This window comes from Bubalus bubalis, chromosome 2 (genome assembly GCF_019923935.1).
Source record: "Bubalus bubalis isolate 160015118507 breed Murrah chromosome 2, NDDB_SH_1, whole genome shotgun sequence".
NCBI classification, from domain to species: Eukaryota; Metazoa; Chordata; class Mammalia; order Artiodactyla; family Bovidae; genus Bubalus; species Bubalus bubalis.
In genome coordinates this window covers 27245877-27266554 of record NC_059158.1, presented here as the reverse complement: position 1 = coordinate 27266554, position 20678 = coordinate 27245877, and the positions used below count along the sequence as shown (strand labels likewise).

Below are 20678 nucleotides of genomic sequence, written 5' to 3'. Positions count from 1 at the left end.
TAAGGGATGAGGGGCTCTCAGACTTTATGTGTGTGTGTACATGTTAAAAAAAAAAACAACCCTGGGCAGGAACTCTGGAGGGTGGGTCATTGGAACAGGGGTATCTAGGAGTGGTGGTGTCCACAGAGGAATAGCTCTAGTTTGGAACAGGACCCATGCAGCAGCTTGGCGTATGATGGAGTATGGGAAGCACAGTACCAGGGCCACAGGCGGAAGGGCTGATATCTAGAGAAGGCCTGCATCCCAAGAGGGGCAGTGAGATTCGATTTGAGGGAAATAGGTGGAAACCTGTTAAAACACAAAAGGAATTTGGCAGGAAGGTGCTCAGAAGCTTACCTCCCTATTTCAAAACCCCTTAATCTCCCCTGCACCCCCCAACCAGGTTGCTCTCACTGTGTATTGGTATTAGATAGTGCCACTGCATTTCTGCTGCTTACAGGTAAGTTAGAGCTTAGCATGTGGGCAGTGCTATGGGCAGCTTAGCATGAGGGACTTTCAACCAAAGTTGCTCTGTCCATGGCAACTTATGTATTCACTGCCTACTGGTTTCGCATATGGGACAAATTAGTCATTGTCCATTTAGTGGATCCACTAATCACACTTCCCTGGTGGCTCAGATGGTAAAACCATCTGCCTACAATGTGGGAGACCTGGGTTTGATCCCTGGGTTGGGAAGATCCCCTGGAGAAGAAAATGGCAACCCACTCCAGCATTCTTTCCTGGAAAATCCCATGGACAGAGGAGCCTGGCAGGCTACAGTCCATGGGATCACAAAGAGTCGGACACGACTGAGCGACTTCACTTAATTTAGTCACATTCCAGCCATGCAGATCATATTAATCACATACAGCCCAGGGGTGGGTGAAGGATCAATGTTCTAAGCACTTCACCTTGAATGAACATAACAAAGTCCATGGTTTTTGAGGGAGTCCCCATTATAGATGGATCAGGGCTCATACAGACTAATTTGTTAAACTTGCTGAATACAATATGTTTGAAGATTTGGGGAAGGTGTCTACAGGTGAAAGCATGGTACGAGCAAGTTCGCTGAGAAAGCAGCGCAAAAAGGAGTCCGAGAAAAAGAATTCAGCTGAAGTCTGCCTGGCATTGATGAGAGGGAGGAAACCTCTGAATTATTAATACTTAAGTTTTTGACAAATCCCAGCATCCTGTAGTGGTACCTTCAGCCCTTTATGGAACCTAAGTTCATGACAAACATAAGTTCACCCTGTACTTCCACACTTACCGAATAATCTTTGCATCTGGAATTCAGTTCCATGAGTTTACTTCTTCACCAGGAAAGGGGAGTCCTGGGTGGACAGTGGGGGGTCTGAGTTCTCAGTAAAGTATGACTGTCATTACTATGAGGCAAAAATCAAGAAATAAAAATATCAGAAGTATGGAGGGTAATAGGGAAAAAAGGAGCATGAACCAAGCCCTGTCGCCTCCACCCTACCCGAGCTCCAACACACAAGAAAATGGTTTCCGGATCTGCCAGGCGGAGACCTACACCCCAGAACAAAGAATTCACAGGCCCCTGGGCTTTACCATGCTGCAAGTCCATGAGTACCAGGGCTGGGGAGCAGGGCAGGGCTCTGCTATGGCGGTAAGCGGTCAGTGGACATCAGCGATGTCTCAGTCCAGTCTGGAGGGTTATTTTGTAGCATCATGAGTCACTTGTGTGAGCAGTGATCAAGGGCGTAAAATCTATAAAGAAGAACGGAATATGTGATATGTTGTTTTTTCCGATTGCATTTGAATATGTAGAAATTACTTTTAAATATTTTCCAGACTTTAAAAAGAAACTTACAGTTACCTTTAATGAAATGTTAAAAACAAGCAGCATCTGCTTTATTTCTTGCTTCCTTTTTTTCTTCAGGAGTTGCCTCCCTATAATGGTTTTGGCCTAATTGAAGACTCTGCTCAAAACTGCTTTGCTCTCATCCCAAAAGCTCCCCAAAAAGATGTTATTAAAATGCTGATGAACGAGAACAAGGTGCTTCGTTATCTGGCCACACTGGTGAGGACAGTGTTTGTATCCTGAGGTTCTGCTGTGCCTCAGTGCTGTGCACGGTTGTCCGTTTCGTCTGTAAGCTAGAGAGTAACAGCTGTCGGAGTCACGTTGAACTCCAGCCTTCAGGCAGGGTGGACGGCATTAAGCATGGTGCTCCCGAACCAAGACCTAGCTCAAGTCCTATCTGCCTTCAGAATCTCTCTGAAATCATTCATCTCTCCTCGCTAGCCCTCACATTTTGACCGACTTTTTGGCCTTTTTTATTAAGCAGTTATGAAAGCCTTGACTTATATTCAAAGTATCTGTCTCTTTGTGTGCCTTTCCAGTGAACTGTCATTTCCTTGACAGCAGGGACCGTGTCTTTTATATTCATTAAATGTAACAAATGGAATCGTACTAACTTAATAGGTAACTTTGGGAGGTCATATGTTTAGTGGCTAAGAGGTTTGGAAAGAGACAAATTTAGATCCTGAATGTTCCACTCAGTGGCTGAATTGCCTGAAGCAAATTACTGATAAGAATTCAAAGGGTAATGTCTCTAAAAATAGAAAAAAAAAAAAAAACCAGAAATAGAAATATAACTGTTTTATTTAGAAATGTAGACATAAATAGCAGAAATTGACACATTACTCTGGCAATAGAAATGTGTTTGAAAAATGAGAACATAGTTAACTGATACATTTTTTGAAATGTTGAACAAAGCTTTGAAATGAGAGTTCTAGCAAATTCTAGGCCAATTAGAACACTTCACACTGTAAGAATTCTGGTAAGGCAGAAACCAAGATGACATTGTAAAGCAGTTTTCCTCTGATTAAAAAATAAAATAAAAGAATTCTGATTAATGAAGGTTTTGCATTGTTGCTAAGTTCTTTGAGTTACTATTAAAGTTCAGTAGGTTTGTTGAATTATAACATAGTAATTGTGAATTCCTTGAGGGCAGGGGTAGTGTCTCTTTAGACTTTGTAGGCACTCGATAATTATTGGTTGAGTTGGTAAATGAATTTATTTACACATACACTGTCCATGAGTCAGGCAATATAATGTTTTACTCATTTTATGTTTTGAAATATAAGAATCAGAGAGGTTAATTGGTGTGTCCCAGGTCTTACTGCTTAGACAGAGGCAGAACTGGAACTCAACCTAATGAAAACTCTCAAGTTGAAAAGATACATGCACCCCAGTATTCACAGAAGTACTGTTTAAAATAACCAAGACATGGAAGCAACCTAAATGTCCATCACCAGAGGAATGGATATAAAGAAGCTGTGTGGAAGGGGGTGTGTGTGTGTGTAATGGAATATTACTCAGCCATAAGAAAACTTGGAATAATTTGCAGCAACATGGATTGACCTAGAGATTATCATATAGTAGAATTTCAATAAACAAGCCTGGAAGAGAAGAGTGAAGTAGAAAATTAGCATTATGCACACCCCACAGTAAATTTGTTGCTGACCAGATCCATCAACAGATGCTAAAATTAGTGGGAAAACCTTTGGGGAAAAACACGATTTTCATAGTTTGCAAGTAGACACGATCTCCATAGTTAGCGAGTATCTCCCTCAAGATATTTATTAACTGCAAAGGGAAAGATGGTGACTTCCTAGGAGAGAAACCTACCAGGCATCTTCTTAACCAAGTGATCAAGGTCAGCGTCACCAATAAAAAGACATTTTGACATCACGGACTCCTTGATATGCACAGAAAAGGATCTTCATACATTTTCCTCCCCTTTAAAATTTTCTTTTTAAAATTATGTATAGAAATGGATTTGTGTAAAGCCATAGACTTTGCGTAATTACTTTAGTGTCCTTGAAGCTGAACATAATGTCAGCTAAGAGGTTTCAGACTAGCCACCTTTGGATAGAATATAGCTCATATGTTATCTCTGGCCTGCCTGGTGCTTTTAAAGAGTTGAAGTCAACATGTTAAAGTCAGGGATTTAATATAGTAATCCATATTTCTATCTTCTCATGAAAAACTGGAAGATCTAGCAACATTGGGCCTGCATTCATTCCCACAGGCAACAGTCAACTGGTGTGAGTTGGGGCAGCTTCCCTTAGGTGAGGTGTACCCTGTCCAGGCCTCCAGAGTCACCCCATACTGTTCATTCATATTATATTCCATATGTTAGGTTTATATTGTACCCTAGTCCCTGTAGGTGTTTTAGTTGGTGGCATCTGCATAGATCATGTATCTTCATAATGTCCTCTTTTCTTCACCTTTCCAGGAATCCCCCTTCCCAGAAGACAAGGGCCGCCGGTTTGTCTTGTCTTATTTTCTAGCCACTGACATGATCAGTATCTTTGAGCCTCCTGTTCGAAATTCTGGTATCATTGGGGGCAAGTATCTCGGCAGAACTAAAGTTGTCAAACCAGGTTCCTCGGTGGAAAACCCTGTCTATTATGGCCCCAGTGACTTCTTCATTGGTGCTGTGGTTGAGGGTAGGTCTCAGCAGAGTTCAGGCTTTCCTACTGGCTTTGTTGGGGATTTAACTGAGTGAACACTTGTAGGAGGCATTAGTCTGCAGTCCAGAAGTACATGTGGTTCAGTGTCGTAATGTCCTCCTTTATCAATTAAACTGTAAATTGGTTGCATTTGTTGGCTGTAGATGGAGACTTGGAGCTCCCTAAGTGCTGAGCAAACTAGTGCACATTAGTTTGGAGAGCTATTTAAGGTTCATTAGTCTAGGTCACAAATACATGTCTGTGAATTTTTACTCTTGGTTGCCTGATAAAAACATAACCAAGCTAATGTATTTCTACCTTCTCCCCAGTGTTTGGCCACCGGTTCATCATCCTTGACACAGACGACTATGTTTTAAAATACATGGAGAGCAACGCTGCCCAGTATTCACCAGAAGCACTCCTGTCGATTCAGAACCACATTCGAAAGCAAGAGGCTCCTGCACCAGAATTGGATGGGTATGTCTGACCATCTGAGATCCATTTTGGCTTTGGCACAATGAGATATTCAGGAAACAGTTCTTAATGAATGGGTAATCACATTTTAGCTTTTCAAATTTCCCTCACCAGTGGAAATTCTTATACACAGGTGGTGGTGGTTGTTCAGTTACTAAGTCGTGTCCTACTCTTTTATGACCCCATGAACTGTAGCCCGCCAGGCTCCTCTGTCTATGGGACTTCCCAGGCAAGAATACAGGAGTGGGTTGCCATTTCCTTCTACAGGGGATCTTCCTGACCCAGAGATGGAACCCATGTTTCCTGCTTGGCAGGTGGTCTACACAGGTTACCTGGGTTTAATATAATAACTTGGGTTTCCTTGGTGCCTCAGTGGTAAAGAATCTTGCCTGCCAATGCAGGAGACACTGGTTCAGTTCCTGGGTTGGGAAGATCCCCTGGAGAAGGAAAAGGCAACCCACTCCAGTATTAATGCCTGGAAAATCTCATGGACAGAGGAGCCTGGTGGGCTGCAGTCTATTTTGGGACTCAAAGAGTCAGACATGACTTAGTGACTAAACAACAATGATTAAGACAGTGGCTATAGGGGAGATGAGAGGAGGAGGCGGTACGGAGGATGAATGTTTCTGACCTGAGCAGTTGGAAAGGAGGAGTTGCCACCAACTGGGATGGAGACGTATATTGTAGGTAGAGGAGGGTTTTTTGGAGGTGGTGGGGTGGTGGGGATGTTTCAGTTTTGGACATACTAGGGTTTAAGATACCTTTAGATAGTCAAGTAGAGTGATCAAGCAGGTGGTTGGACATATAAATCTGGAGTTCAGGTGAGAGGCCTATGCTGTGGGAGTTGTGGGCATATAAATGATATTTTAAGCCACGAGACTGGGTTAAATCTCTAAGGTAGTTGTTATAGACAGAAGAAAGAATAGCTCCAAGGATTGCACTCTGGAGTCCTCCAGCAATAAGAGTTGGGAAGAGAAACCGGAGAAGAGCTAGTGAGGCTGGAAGAAAGCTAGGCAGGTGTGTCCTGGAATCCAGGGGGAGGGTCCAGGCATCCCCTTTTGCCCAGAAGTTTATAGTGGCATTATAAATGTGACCACGCAGACAATCTTTGTGCCAATGGGAAAATTCACTTTTGTTCTGCAACTTCAAAAACTTTTTGTCAAAACATGAAAAACTCTGATGGTTACAAATGTATAGGGAGATTAAAAAATAGTAAAATTGATTTTTATTTAGTCCACTGTAATTTTAAGACATTGCCAATGCTGAAGATTAAAAATGTTTCATTTGTTTTTAAAAAACAATTAAGAGTAGTTGGGACAGTGCTTGCCTTCCTGTTGTCACACAATGCGAGTATCTTTTCTGTGCCTCCGCAAATCATCAGATTCCTTTCCAAGTTTGAATCAACTTCCAATGTTTTATTCTCGCTTTTAGTGTTGTGATTATATCCTAGAGTTCCTTTAATGACAGTGAAATATCTCAGAGTCCTTTTAATGTGAAGTTTTTGAGCTTCCCAGGTGGCTCAAATGGTAAAGAACCCGGCTGCACATGGGAGACCTGGGTTCGATCCCTGGGTTGGGAATATCCCCTGGAGGAGAGAACAGCATCCCACTCCAGTGTTCTTCCCTGGAGAATTCTATGGACAGAGAAGCCTGGCAGGCTGCAGTCCATGGGGTTACAGAGAGTTGGACACGACTGAGTGACTTTGGCTTCATGTCTTGCTGGCAACTGGGATATCGTGATCCTCTTTGTCCTGATCGTTTCCTCCTTTTGGGTCAGTGTGCTGGCCTTTGCTGGGGTCCTCTGGCTGCACGTCGAGTCTCTCAAACGGCAGCGGTCCATATTCCCAGTCAGCTAGTTCTTCTCTAACTCCTCTGTGTTTGACCTGAATTCTCCTTTCTAGCTCTATCACTTTTGGTTTTTCTGCTGCACTCTCATCTTTGCTGGTCAGAGTTCTCTCTTTCATTGTCCATTTTTTCAAACTGTCACTTGAGTTTATCTTTTAGAGAAAAGGAGGCAATGCAGCTACACACTTTGCTATCTGTGTGTGGCTTCAAAAACGCATGCCTGGTTACTCGTTACTGACAGATTTTGAAGAGAGGATATGCTTGTCATTGATTATGACACACATCTGCTATTTATACAGTGACTTGTGGGCTAGAAATCTGACAGTGAGTTTTCACTTTAGGCAGTAATTCACAGTTAATGAACTGTGGTAACTGAAAGTCGAACCATGTTGTTGAAGGACTGGGTTATTTAACCAGTGAACTGTGGTAACTGAAATTCATGCATATCTGAGCCATGTGAAGTCGTAATTGTCTGCACATCAATGAAGACAGTGATATGCTGTCTCAGGTGAGGATTTAGCAACAAGTAGGGGGTACTGGAAGAAGCACAAGCTGGAACCAAGACTGCCGGGAAAAATACCAATCACCTCAGATATGCAGATGACACCACCCTTACGGCAGAAAGTGAAGAGGAACTAAAAAGCCTCTTGATGAAAGTGAAAGAGGAAGGCGAAAAAGTTGGCTTAAAGCTCAACATTCAGAAAACCTAGATCATGGCATCTAGTCCTATCACTTTATGGGAAATAGATGGGAAAACAGTGGAAACAGTGTCATACTCTATTTTTTGGGCTCCAAAATCACTGCAGATGGTGACTGCAGCCATGAAATTAAGACGCTTACTCCTTGGAAGGAAAGTTATGACCAACCTAGATAGCATAATTCAAAAGCAGAGACATTACTTTGCCAACAAAGGTCCGTCTAGTCGAGGCTGTGGTTTTTCCAGTAGTCATGTATGGATGTGAGAGTCAGACTGTGAAGAACGCTGAGCGCTGAAGAATTGATGCTTTTGAACTGTGGTGTTGGAGAAGACTCTTGAGAGTCCCATGGACTGCAAGGAGATCCAACCAGTCCATTCTGAAGGAGATCAGTCCTGGGTGTTCTTTGGAAGGACTGATGCTAAACCTGAAACTCCAGTACTTTGGCCACCTCATGTGAAGAGTTGACTCATTGGAAAAGACTCTGATGCTGGGAGGGATTGGGGGCAGGAGGAGAAGGGGACGACAAGGATGAGATGGCTGGATGGCATCACTGACTCAATGGACGTGAGTCTGAGTGAACTCTGGGAGTTGGTGATGGACAGGGAGGCCTGGCGTGCTGTGATTCATGGGGTCGCAAAGAGTCGGACACGACTGAGTGACTGAACTGAACTGAACTGAGGGGGTACTGGGGACCTCAGTGAGGACTTCCACTGGAATGGGGCGGGGGGTGGGCTTAAGAGATGGGAGGAGAGGAAGTTGAGGAAGTTGGTGGAAAGGGGAATAGGGAGATGGGGAGTAGCTGGCAGAGGAAATGGAATAGAGAGAGGGCTTTTTGTTTTGTTTGTAAGAATAAAGGGCAGCAAGTTTGTATGTAAACGGGAATAATTCTGTAGGGAAGGAAGCATTGATAAATCTGTGAGAGAGGGGAGATTTCTGGTGTCTGTGAGAGACGGTGGGGTGTTCAGGACCCAGGGGGAGGAACTGGCTTTAGACGGAAGCATTGGTCATCCATCTCAGGCAGTGGTTCACCAATGTTCACATTTAGGAATGTTCACATTCAGAGGTCAGAGAGCAGCTCTGACCTCACAGACTTCCATGAGGGTCTCGAGAAGCTCCCAGGGTCTCTGGATTACTCTCTGAAACCATAATGTGTGTGCCAGGCAGGAAGGCAGGGTGTGTGGGTGCAGGTGCTGGCAGGTTGGTTGAGGGGTCAACACGTGGCTGAGGGGTCCTTCTCATTGTTTCGCTGTTTTCACTGTAGCAGTGCAGTAGGGAGAATGCAGATGTGGAGACGTTGGAGGTTCCGGGAGGACAAGTTGGGAAATGTTCTGTTGACTCTACAAATAAATAAAATGAATATAAAAATAAAGTGAAAATAAATACATACCATCATTTTACCTGCTGCTAAGAAAGAAAGACTGTCAGTTGTAATTGAGACTCACCATCAATTTTAAAATGCATCCTGATTCTAGAGATGTGAAAAATATGAAGGAAAATAAGTTTCTTTGGCTGGTGAAACATGGCAGCCGTCTAGGAGAGTGGGAGGCAGATGGCACGAGAACCCTAGTTTGGTGGCTGGGCACCAGGAAGGGCCAGGTTGAGATTCATGGCACACATTTAACTTGAGTACTTCTCAAAAGCTTTTTTCTGTAATTTCCCCATGTCTCTGCCAATACCAGGAACACTGGAAAGCTGCTTGCTTTGGCATACTACAGGTGGGCTGTTTTCTCCCCCTTTATTTAGTAATGAGGAAAAGATAGAATTAGGACACTTAGAGTAAGATAAGAATAAAAATAAATATAAGTTCTGGGTTAATAGATCCATGGCTATCCTTGTTCTGACCCTCACTTTCGTTCTCTTCTCTTGTGATGAGTCAGGGATAAATGAGAGAAAACGCTTAAAGGTGCTTTGAACCCAGGGGTCTCGCCTTCTGTGTCTTACAGCCTTACTTCTCTTGGCTCCTGACTCACCCATCTGGTAAAGAATCCCGCTCTAAGGAAACACAAACCCTGTATTTGATCATTGGAAAGAATAATGAAAAGGGATCCTGAGTACTTATCATGCCCAAGAACTTTTTATGTCCAGTGTTGGCTCCTGCTGCTAAGTCACATCAGTCGTGTCCAACTCTATGCGACCCCATAGATGGCAGCCCACCAGGCTCCCATCCCTGGGATTCTCCAGGCAAAAATACTGGAGTGGGTTGCCATTTCCTTCTCCAGTGCATGAAAGTGAAAAGTAAAAGTGAAGTCACTCAGTCGTGTCCGACTCTTCGAGACCCCATGGACTGTAGCCCACCAGGCTCCTCCATCCATGGGATTTCCCAGGCAAGAGGTGTTGGCTACCGGATGATGGAATTTGGAGTTAGCCATCTTCTTCCTCTGAGCCATAAAATTAAAACAGTTCCCACGTGATTGGAATATTGACTTCATCTGAAATTCTATTCAGGCTTAGGTCCCTGTACTGGCAGGTGGATTCTTTACCACTGAGCCACCAGGGAAGCCGTCCATATTCACTCTGCAGTTGGTCTCAAGTAGATCCAGTGTGAGTGGCTTCCATTTTCCTACTCTTTGCCTTGGAATGTTTCTTCACTGAGCTCTTTACCTTCTTGTCACAGCTAAGTAGCTCCCATTTCTCCAAATTCTTTTGTGTCTGTCACTGCCTCCTTTCTGACTGCGCTAGTATCCAAATACCCTCCAGAAGTTGTTTCTTGAGGTCACTGATTGTTTTCAGATCTAATGGTCTCTTGTCATTTATTCATTAATTCAGTGATATTGGAGCTTGCACCACATGCCGGACCTTAATAAACACTCAAGGCAGCCAGATGAGAGAATAGGAGCTCGTTGTCTAGGGCAGAGGTTGGCAGACGCTTCTGGAATGAGGAGTAAATAATTTAGGTTTGTAAGCCATACCAGCATCTCTGTTGTAAACGACTCAGCTCTGCCTTTGTGGGGTGAAAGCAGCCGTGTACAGTGTGTAAACGAATAGGTGTGACTGGATTTCACTTAAACTCTATTTAGAAACACAGGCCGCCCACTGGCTTTGGCCTTTGGGCCAGGCCCCCCTGGTCTAGCGCTCAGCCTTTTGATCTGCAGATAATGTAAACTGATTTTTACCACAGTGCCTTCTGACTCATCTGTCTGCCACCATTCTCTTCTTTAACCCATTGCACCGAGTTACCAGGCCGCGAGTTATCATACCAGTCATGCTGGCACTTGACTCCAAATTCATCATACATTGTATTGAAGTGTCATGGACAAAACTGTGTAAAGTGTACAATGTGATGATTTGATATACATGTACATTGTGATGTGATTACCACAACCTAGTTAGTTAACACATTCATCATTTCACATTGTTGTTCAGTCACTCAGTCGTGTCCGACTCTTTGTGACCCCAGGCTCCCCTGCCCTTCACCGTCTGCCAGAGCTTCAGTTCAGTCACTCAGTCGTGTCCGACTCTTTGCGACCCCGTGAACTGCAGCATGCCAAGCTTCCCTGTCCTTCACTATCTCCCTGAGTTTGCTCAAGCTCAAGTGCATTGAGTCAGTGATGCCATCCAACCATCTCATCCTCTGTCGCCCCCTTCTTTTGCCCTCAGTCTTTCCCAGCATCAGGGTCTTTTCCAGTGAGTCAGTTTTCCGCTTCAAGTGGCCAAAGTATTGGAGCTTCAGCTTCAGCATCAGTCCTTCCAATGAATATTCAGGACTGATTTTCTTTACAATTGACTGATTTGATCTCCTTGCAGTCCAAGGGACTCTCAAGAGTCTTCTCCAACACCACAGTTCAAAAGCATCAGTTCCTCAGGCACTCAGCTTTCTTTACTGTCCATCTCTCACATCCATACATGACTACTAGAAAAAGCATAGCTTTGACTAGTTGGACTTTTGTTGGCAAAGTAATGTCTCTCTTTTTTAATATGCTGTCTAGGTTTGTCACATCAGGTGGCCAAAGTATTGGAGCTTCAGCTTCAGCATCAGCCCTTCCAATGAATATTCAGGCCTGATTTCCTTTAGGATGGAGTGGTTTCATTTCCTTGCAGTCTAGGGAGTGCAGTCATCTCACACAGTTACCATTTATTCTTGCGTGTGACTGGTGGGAATGCTTAAAATCTACTCTCTAAGCAAATTTCAAGTATACAGTACTACTAACTATGGTCACAACTCATTTATGTTGTCACAAATGGCAAGACTTCTGCTTTAAATCCATTCATCTGTCAGGGGACACTTCGGATGTTTTCTGTATCTTAGCTGTTGTGAATAATGCTGCAAAAAACAGGGGAGTACATGTGTCTCTTTAGTAGAGATACTAATTTTGTATCCTTCATGGAGATGAACCCAGAAGTGGGATTGCTGGATCATATGGTCTTTCTGTTTTTAATTGTTTAAGGAGCCTTCACGCTATTTTCCATAGTGTAAAATATTTTCCAGCTTTTATTTTCCATAGTGGCTGTGCCAGTTCCCACCGCTGTTGGTGGGAGTGTAAAGGGGTTCCCTTTTACATCCTCACCAACATCTTCTCTCTTGTCTTTTTGATAATAGCTATCCTAACAGCTGTGAGGTATCTCCTTGTGGTTTGATTTCCATTTCCCTGGTGATTAGTGACGTTGAACATCTTTCCATGTACCTATTGCCATTTGTGTGTCCTATAAAAATAGCTATTCAGTTCTGCTCGTTTTTAAATTATTTTTTTCTTTGCTGTTGACACATGTGAATTCCTTATATATTTTAGATCTCAACCCCTTATCAGATATATGGTTTGTGCTGTGGTTTGAATGTTTGTGTCCCTCCAAAATTCGTGCTGATACCTGATGTGATGCTATTAAGAGGTAGGGCCTTTGGGAGGTTATTAGTGGCTATATAAAAAAAGGCCTTAAAAACTCACTGGCCCCCTTCCACAAGGAAGGAAGGACACAGTGAGAGAGCTGTGACCCAGAAGAGAGTCAGCACTAGCCACCATATGTGATCTGTGGCACCAGGATCTTGGGCTTCTAACCTCCAGAACTATGATAAATACATTTTTGTTGTTTATAAGTGATCCAGTCTGTAGTATTTTGTTATAGTAGCCCGAACAGATAGAGTTTGCAAACATTTTCTCCCATTCTGTTGATTCTTTTGTACGTTGATCATTTCCTTTTCTGTGCAGAACCTTTTGACTTTTATGTCGTCCCACTTGTTTGTTTTCGTTGCCAGTGCTTTTGGTGTCTTATCCAAAAAATCATTGCCAAGAACAAAGTCAAGGACCTTTTTCCTGTGTTTTCTTGTAGGAGCTTTACAGTTTTCAAGTCTTATGTTTAGGTCTGCAGTACTTTTTGAATTGTATTAAATAGGAATCCAGCTTCATTCTAATTATATAAAATAGTGGATATGCATTTTTCCCAGCAACATTTATTGAAGACTGTCCTTTCTCCATTATGTATTCTTGGGACCCTTATTTCTGGGCTCTCTGTTCTATTCCATTGGTATATGTGTCTGTTTTTAATGCCTGTTCCATACTGATTTGATTACTATAGCTTTATAATACAGTTGGAAATCAGGAAGTGCCATGCCTCCTGCTTTGTTGTTCTGTCTAAGTTTTGACTGTTTGGGGTTTTTGTAGCTACATACAAGTTTTAGCATTTTGTTTTCTATTTCTGTGAAAAATGCCACTTGAATTTTGATGGGGTCACATTGAATCTGTAGATGGCTTTGGGTAGTATAAGCGTGTTCAGTTCAGTTCAGTTGCTCAGTCACGTCCAACTCTTTGCGACCCCATGAACTGCAGCACGCCAGGCCTCCCTGTCCATCACCAACTCCCGGATCCTACTCAAACGCATGTCCATTGAGTTGGTGATGCCATCCAACCATCTCATTCTCTGTCATTCCCTTCTCCTCCTGCCCTCAATCTTTCCCAGCATCAGGGTCTTTTCAAATGAGTCAGCTCTTTGAATCAGGTGGCCAAAGTATTGGAGTTTCAGCTTCAACATCAGTCCTTCCAATGAACACCCAGGACTGATCTCCTTTAGGATGGACTGGTTGGATCTCCTTGCAGTCCATGGGACTCTCAAGAGTCTTCTCCAACACCACAGTTCAAAAGCATCGATTCTTTGGCGCTCAGCTTTCTTTATAGTCCAACTCCCACATCCATAAGCATGTTCAGTCGCTTAGTCATGTCTGACTCTTTGCGACCCCATGAATTGCAACACGCCAGGCCTCCCTGTCCATCACCACCTCCCCGAGTTCCCTTAACTCATGTCCATCGAGTTGGTGATGCCATCCAGCCATCTCATCCTCTGTCGTCCCCTTCTCCTCCTGCCCCCAATCCCTCCCAGCATCAGAGTCTTTTCCAATGAGTCAACTCTTCGCATGAGGTGGCCAAAGTACTGGAGTTTCAGCTTTAGCATCATTCCTTCCAAAGAACACCCAGGGCTGATCTCCTCTAGAATGGACTGGTTGGATCTCCTTGCAGTCCAAGGGACTCTCAAGAGTCTTCTCCAACACCACAGTTCAAAAGCATCAATTCTTCGGCACTCAGCCTTCTTCACAGTCCAACTCTCACATCCATACATGACTACTGGAAAAACCATAGCCTTGACTAGACGGACCTTTGTGGGCAAAATAATGTCTCTGCTTTTGAATATGCTATCTAGGTTGGTCATAACTTTCCTTCCAAGGAGTAAGTGTCTTTTAATTTCATGGCTGCAGTCACCATCTGCAGTGATTTTGGAGCCCAAAAAAATAAAGTCTGACACTGTTTCCACTGTTTCCCCATCTATTTCCCATGAAGTGATGGGGCTATAAGCATGTTAACAGCACTAATTACTCTAATTCAGGAGCATGAAATACTTTCCATCTGTTTGTCGTCTTCAGTTTCTTTCATCAATGTCTTATAGTTTTCAGTGTATAGATCTTTCACCTTGGTCAAATTTATTCTAAAGTATTTTTTAAATGCTATTATAAATGAGATTGTTTTAATTTTTCTTTCAATAGTTAATTGTTATGCATTTCATGTTGTTTAGTTCCTAAGTGGTGTCCAACTCTTTGTGACCCCATGAACTGCAGCACACCAGGCTTCCCTGTCCTTCACTATCTCCCTGAGTGTGTTCAAACTCATGTCTGTTGAGTCAGTGATGCCATCCAACCATCTTATCCTCTGTCACCCTCTTCTCTTGCCCTCAGTTTTTGCCAGCTTCAGGGTCTTTTCCAAAGAGTCAGCTCTTTGTATCGGGGCCAAAGTATTGGAGCTTCAGCTTCAGCATCAGTCCTTCCGATGAATATTCAGGGTTGATTTCCTTTAGAATTGACTGGTTTGATCTCCTTGCAGTGCAAGGGACTCTCAGGAGTCTTCTCCAGCACCACAGTTTAAAAGCCTCAGTTCTTCAGTGTTCAGCCTTTATGGCCCAACTCTCACATGCATACATGACTTCTGGAAAAACCATAGCTTTGACCATATGGACTTTGTTGGCAAAATGAAGTCTCTGCTTTTTAATCACTGTCTAGGTTTGTCATAGTTTTTCTTCCAAGGAGCAAGTGTCTTTTAATTTCGTGGCTGCAGTCACCATCTCCAGTGACTTTGGAGCCAAAGAAAATGAAATCTGTCTTTGTTTCCACTTTTTCCCCATCTATGTGCCATGAAGTGATGGACCGGATGCCCTTAGTTTTTTTAATGTTGAGCTTTAAGCCACTTTTTTCACTTTCCTCTTTCACCTTCATCAAGAGGCTCTTTAGTTCCTCTTCACTTTCTGCCATTAGAGTGGTACCATCTGCATATCTGAGGTTGTTGATATTTCTCTCAGCAATCTTGATTCCAGCTTGTGCTCCATCCAGCCCAGCATTTTGCATGATGCAGTCTGCATAGAAGCTAAATAAGCAAGGTGACAATATTCAGCCTTGACGTACTTCTTACCCAATTTTGAACCAGTCTTTTGTTCTATGTCTGCTTCTAACTGTTGCTTCTTGACCTGCATACAGGTTTCTCAGGAGGCAGGTAAGGTGGTCTGGTATTCCCATCTCTTTCAGAATTTTCCAGTTTGTTGTGATCCACACAGTCAGAGGCTGTGGTCAGTGAAGCAGAAGTGAATGGTTTTGAGTTCTTTTGCTTTCTCTCTGACCCAGCGGATGTTGGCAATCTGATCTCTGATTTCTCCACCTTTTCTAAATCCAGCTTGAACATCTGAAAATCATTGGTTCATCGTACTGCTGAAGCCTAGATCGAAGGATTTTGAGCATAATTTTGCTGGCATGTGAAAGTTGCATGAGTGCAGTTGTGCGGTAGTTTGAGCATTCTTTGCCATTGCCTTTCTTTGGGATTGGAATGAAAATTGACCTTTTCCAGTCCTGTGGCCACTGCTGAGTTTTCCACATTTGCTGGCATATTGAGTACAGCACTTTAACCACATTATCTTTTAGGATTAGAAATAGCTTAGCTGGAATTCCATCACCTCCACTAGCTTTGTTCGTAGTAATGCTTTCTAAGGCCCACTTGACTTCACACTCCAGGATATCTGGCTCTAGATGAGTGATCATACTATTGTGGTTATCTGGGTCATTAAGACCTTTTTTGTACAGTTCTTCTGTGTATTCTTGCCACCTCTTCTTAATCTCTTCTGCTTCTGTTAGGTCCATACCGTTTCTCTGCTTTATTGTGCCCATCTTTGCATGAAATGTTCCCTTAGTATCTTCTAATTTTCTTATTCTTTCTCATTTTATTGTTTTCCTCTACTTTGCATTGTTCACTTAAGAAGGCTTTCTTATCTCCCTTTGCTGTTCTCTGGAACTCTGCATTCAGTTGGGTATATCTTTCCCTTTCTCCTTTGCTTTTGCTTCTCTTCTTTTCTGATATTTGTAAGGCCTCCTCAGACAACCCCTTTACCTACTTGCATTTCTTTTTCTTGGGGATGGTTTTGGTCACCACCTCCTGTATAGTGTAATGAACCTCCGTCCATAGTTCTTTAGGTACTCTGTCTACCACATCTAATTCTTTGAATCTATTCATCACCTCCACTGTATAATCTTAAGAGATCTGATTTAGGCCATACCTAAATGGGCTAGGGGTTTTCCTTGCTTTCTTCAATTTGAGTCTGAATTTTGCAATAAGGAGCTGATGATCTGAGCCACAGTCAGCTCCAGATCTTGTTTTTGCTAATGGAACAACAGACTGGTTCCAAATAGGGAAAGGAGTATGTCAAGGCTGTATATTTTCACTCTGCTTATTTAATTTATATGAAGAGTACATCATGAGAAATGCTGAGGTGGATGAAACACAAGCTGGAATCAAGATTTCTGGGAGACATATCAATAAGCTCAGATATACAGATGACACCACCCTTATGGCAGAAAGTGAAGAGGAACTAAAAAGCCTCTTGATGAAAGTGAAAGAGGAGAGTGAAAAAGTTGGCTTAAAGCTCAATATTCAGAAAACCTAGATCATGGCATCTGGTCCCATCACTTATGGCAAATAGATGGGGAAACAGTGACAGACTTTATTTTTTTGGCCTCCAAAATCACTGGAGATGGTGACTGCAGCCATGAAATTAAAAGATGCTTACTCCTTGGAAGGAAAGTTTTGACCAACCTAGATAGCATATTAAGGGGAGACATTTATTTGTCAACAAAGAACATCATCTAGTCAAGTCTATGGTTTTTCCAGTGGTCATGTATGGATGTAAGAATTGGACTATAAAGAAAGCTGAGCACCGAAGAATTGATGCTTTTCAACTGTGGTGTTGGAGAAGACTCTTGAGAGTCCTTTGGACTATAAGGAGATCCAACCAGTCCATCCTAAAGGAAATCAGTCCTGAATGTTCATTGGAAGGACTGATGCTGAAGCTGAAACTCCAATACTTTGGCAACCTGATTCGAAGAGCTGACTCATTTGAAAAGACCCTGATGCTGGGAAAGATTGAAAGTGGGAGGAGAAGGGAATGACAGAGAATGAGATGGTTGGATGGCATCACTGACTCAATGGACATGAGTTTGAGTAAATTCCGGGAGTTGGTGATGAACAGGGAGGCCTGGCGTGCTGTGGTTCATGGGGTTGCAAAGAGTTGGACACGACTGAGCGACTGAACTGAACTGAAAGACTAATATATAAGATCCTATCATCTATAGACTGAAACAGTTGTACTTCTTCCTTAACTCTTTGGATGCCTTTCATTTCTTTTTCTTGCCTAATTTCTCTGGCTAGGTCTCTGTAGGGCTTTCCCAATGGCTCTGCGGTGAAGAATCTGCCTGCAAGGCAGGAGACACAAAAGACTCTGGTTCAGTCCCTGGGTCAGAAAAGATCCCCTGGAGGAGGAAATGGCAACCTACTCCAGTATCCTTGCCTGAAAAACCCCATGGAGAAAGGAGCCTGGTGGGCTACAGTCCAAAGGGTCACAAAGAGTCAGCCACAACCGAGTGGGCACACAGGTCTCTGTTGAGTAGAAGTGGCAAGAGTGTGCACCTTTGTCTTGTTCCTGATCTTACAGAATGGGCATCATCGTCTTGTTCACTACAGGGTATGTTATTAGCTGGGGGCTTCTCATGTGTGGCCATTATAATGTTGAGATACATTCCTTCTCTACCTAATTTATTTGAATTTTCATCATGAAAGGATGTTGAGTTTTGTCAAATGCTTTTTCTGTGTGTATTGAGATGATCATATTTAAGTATGTGTGTATTTATGTATGTATGTATCCTTCATTCTCAGTGTGTATTGATTTCTATATGTTGAACCATACTTGCCTAGTCAGGGTAAATCCCACTTGATCATGATGTACAATCTTTTTAATGTGCTGTTGAATTCAGTTTGCTGGTATTTTGTTGAGGACTTTTGCATTTGTGTTCACCAAGGGTTATTGGTCTGTAATTTTCTTTTCTTGTAGTGTCATTGTTTGGATTTGATGTCAAAGTATGCTGGCCTTGTATGAATTTGGGAGTGTTTCCTCCTCTTCATTTTTTTTTGGAGGAGTTTGAAATGGATTGGTATTAATTCTGCCTTAAATATTTGGTACAGTTCACCATGAAACCATCTGGTCCTGGGAATTTGTTGGGAGATTTTTGATTCCTGATTAATCTTCATATCATTAGTCTGTTTAGATTTTCTATTTCTTTGTGATTCAGGCTTGGTAGGTTGTGTGTTTTTACGAATTTATCCATTTCTTCCAGGTTATCCAACCCATTGATAAGTAAATTGTTCATAGTAGTCTCTTCTGATCCTTTGTATTTCTGTGGTATTAGTTGTAATGTCTCCCCTCATTTCTGATTTTGAGTCTTTTTTTAAAAAATTGGTCAAGTTAAAAAGTTTGTCAGTTTTATCTTTTTTTTTTTTTTTAAAAGAGTCTTAGTTTCATTGATCTTGTCTATCATTTTTCCAGGATCTCTTTCCTTTCTTTCTGCTCTGATCTTTCCTTTCTTCTGCTAACTTTGGGCTTTTATTTTTATTTTTCTAGTTCCTTGAGGTATAAACTTAGGTGGTTTGAGATCTATCTTCTTTCTTCTTTTGGGCTTCACTGCATGGCTCATGGGATCTTAGTTCCTTCATCAGGGATTGAACTTGGGCCACAGCAGTGAAAGCACCTAGTCCTAACCACTGGACTGTCCAGAAACTCCTCCTTTTTCTTTATTACTGTAAACTTCCCTCTTAGAACTGTTTTTGTTGTATCCCATAAATTTTGGTATGTGGTACAGGGGACCACTGAACAACACAGGTTGGAACTGTGTGAGTGTACTTATACGCAGATTTTTTTTTTTCAGTGAATATGTATTGCACTTGTACGCAATCCTCAATGGGTTGAATCTGTGGATACAGAACCACCACACATTCGGAGGGCTGACTATAAGTTATACCCAGATTTTTGACTGTGTGGAGGGCTGATGCCCCTAAACCCTGCTTTTGTTCAAGGGTCAACTGTATATCTATTTTTGTCTGTTTCTAGATATTTTATTTCTCTTTTACTTTGATTTCTTCATCACACTACTGTTAGGCATCTGTTTCTAAAAACATTCATTTCTAGGTGATGCAACACAGATGCTGACAATCATGTGACTCCCGCAGACGCCTGACTTGGAGGGGGCCTGCCGTGGTGGTAGGTCTGGCTTTTTGTGGTGCAAGTATTTGACAGATGGTAGCGAGGGAGGCTGAGCCACAGACATGAACAGTTACTGATCAGCTCAGCATCAGAACTGTATCATTAGAGGCTTCCTCAGCTTCACCAAGTGAGAACTTTGGTCACCGAGATAAGATGGTTGGAGAATGAACACCACGTCCAGCCATTTCTTTCCTCTCTCCACAGCCAGCAAGCGGAAGAGGACCCGGGTGTGCGGGACATGGAGGCCCTGATAGACACGATCCAGAAGCAACTGAAAGATCACCCATGCAGGGACAACATCCACGAGGCCTTTCAGATCTATGACAAGGAAGCTTCAGGATACGTGGACAGGGAGACGTTCTTTAAAATCTGTGACTCTTACCAACTCCCAGTTGACGACTCCTTGATTAAGGAGGTGAGTAGGAGTTACTTTTCTGGTCTAATTGTGGAGGCTGGGCACTGCTCACTCGCTCCCAAAGGCAGCTGCATATGTATTTTAACTGGGGAAGCTTTGGGGTGCTCGAATCAGATTTGCCGTTCAGTCCTGATTATGGCATTTGCCTTTGACTCTTGTCATTGGTTGGTCATTCCTAATGCTGTTGTAGGGCATCTCTTTAAGTGGGCAGGGTTCAGACAGCAGAGCAGCCGGTGAGCCATGTGGGTGCAGAAGGAGGGCAGTCGCCAAGGGCAGATGGAAAAGCTGGACTGAGCAGGATGGTGGGCGCCTCTGACACCTTCACAGGTGACACCTATGCTTGTCCATTGGTAGGGCTGGCATGGGAGAGGGCGTGACCACTGACCCAGGTCCATGGCCAGCTGGACATTCTCCTCTTAGAGTTTCCATGAGGGAGCTGAGGGGGCATTTCCTACCTCTTTCTCTTTATAAAGGACTTCCCTGGTGGCTCAGACGGTAAAGCGTCTGTCTACAATGCGGGAGACCCAGGTTCGATCCCTGGGTCGGGAAGATCCCCTGGAGAAGGAAATGGCAATCCACTCCAGTACTATTGCCTGGAAAATCCCAAGGACAGAGGAGCCTGGTAGGCTACAGTCTATGGGGTCGCAGAGTCAGACACGACTGAGCGACTTCACTTTCACTTTCTCTTTATAAATCCCTTTGACCAGGTTCAGGATGTCTGTCAGGACTAGAAGTTAGAACAGG

At 43.0% G+C, this 20678-nt stretch overlaps 1 protein-coding gene across 2 annotated transcripts in view; it reads left to right on the top strand.

The window, feature by feature from the left end:
* EFHC1 (EF-hand domain containing 1) overlaps positions 1 to 20678 on the top strand; it is a 42418-nt gene that overhangs the window by 20692 nt on the left and 1048 nt on the right. For both annotated transcript variants that reach the window (XM_006056763.4, XM_025268469.3), the window contains exons 7-10: positions 1880 to 2020; positions 4242 to 4455; positions 4788 to 4935; positions 19724 to 19934. In XM_006056763.4, the coding sequence (XP_006056825.3) occupies positions 1880 to 2020; positions 4242 to 4455; positions 4788 to 4935; positions 19724 to 19934 (714 nt within the window). The remainder of the gene's footprint in view (positions 1 to 1879; positions 2021 to 4241; positions 4456 to 4787; positions 4936 to 19723; positions 19935 to 20678) is intronic.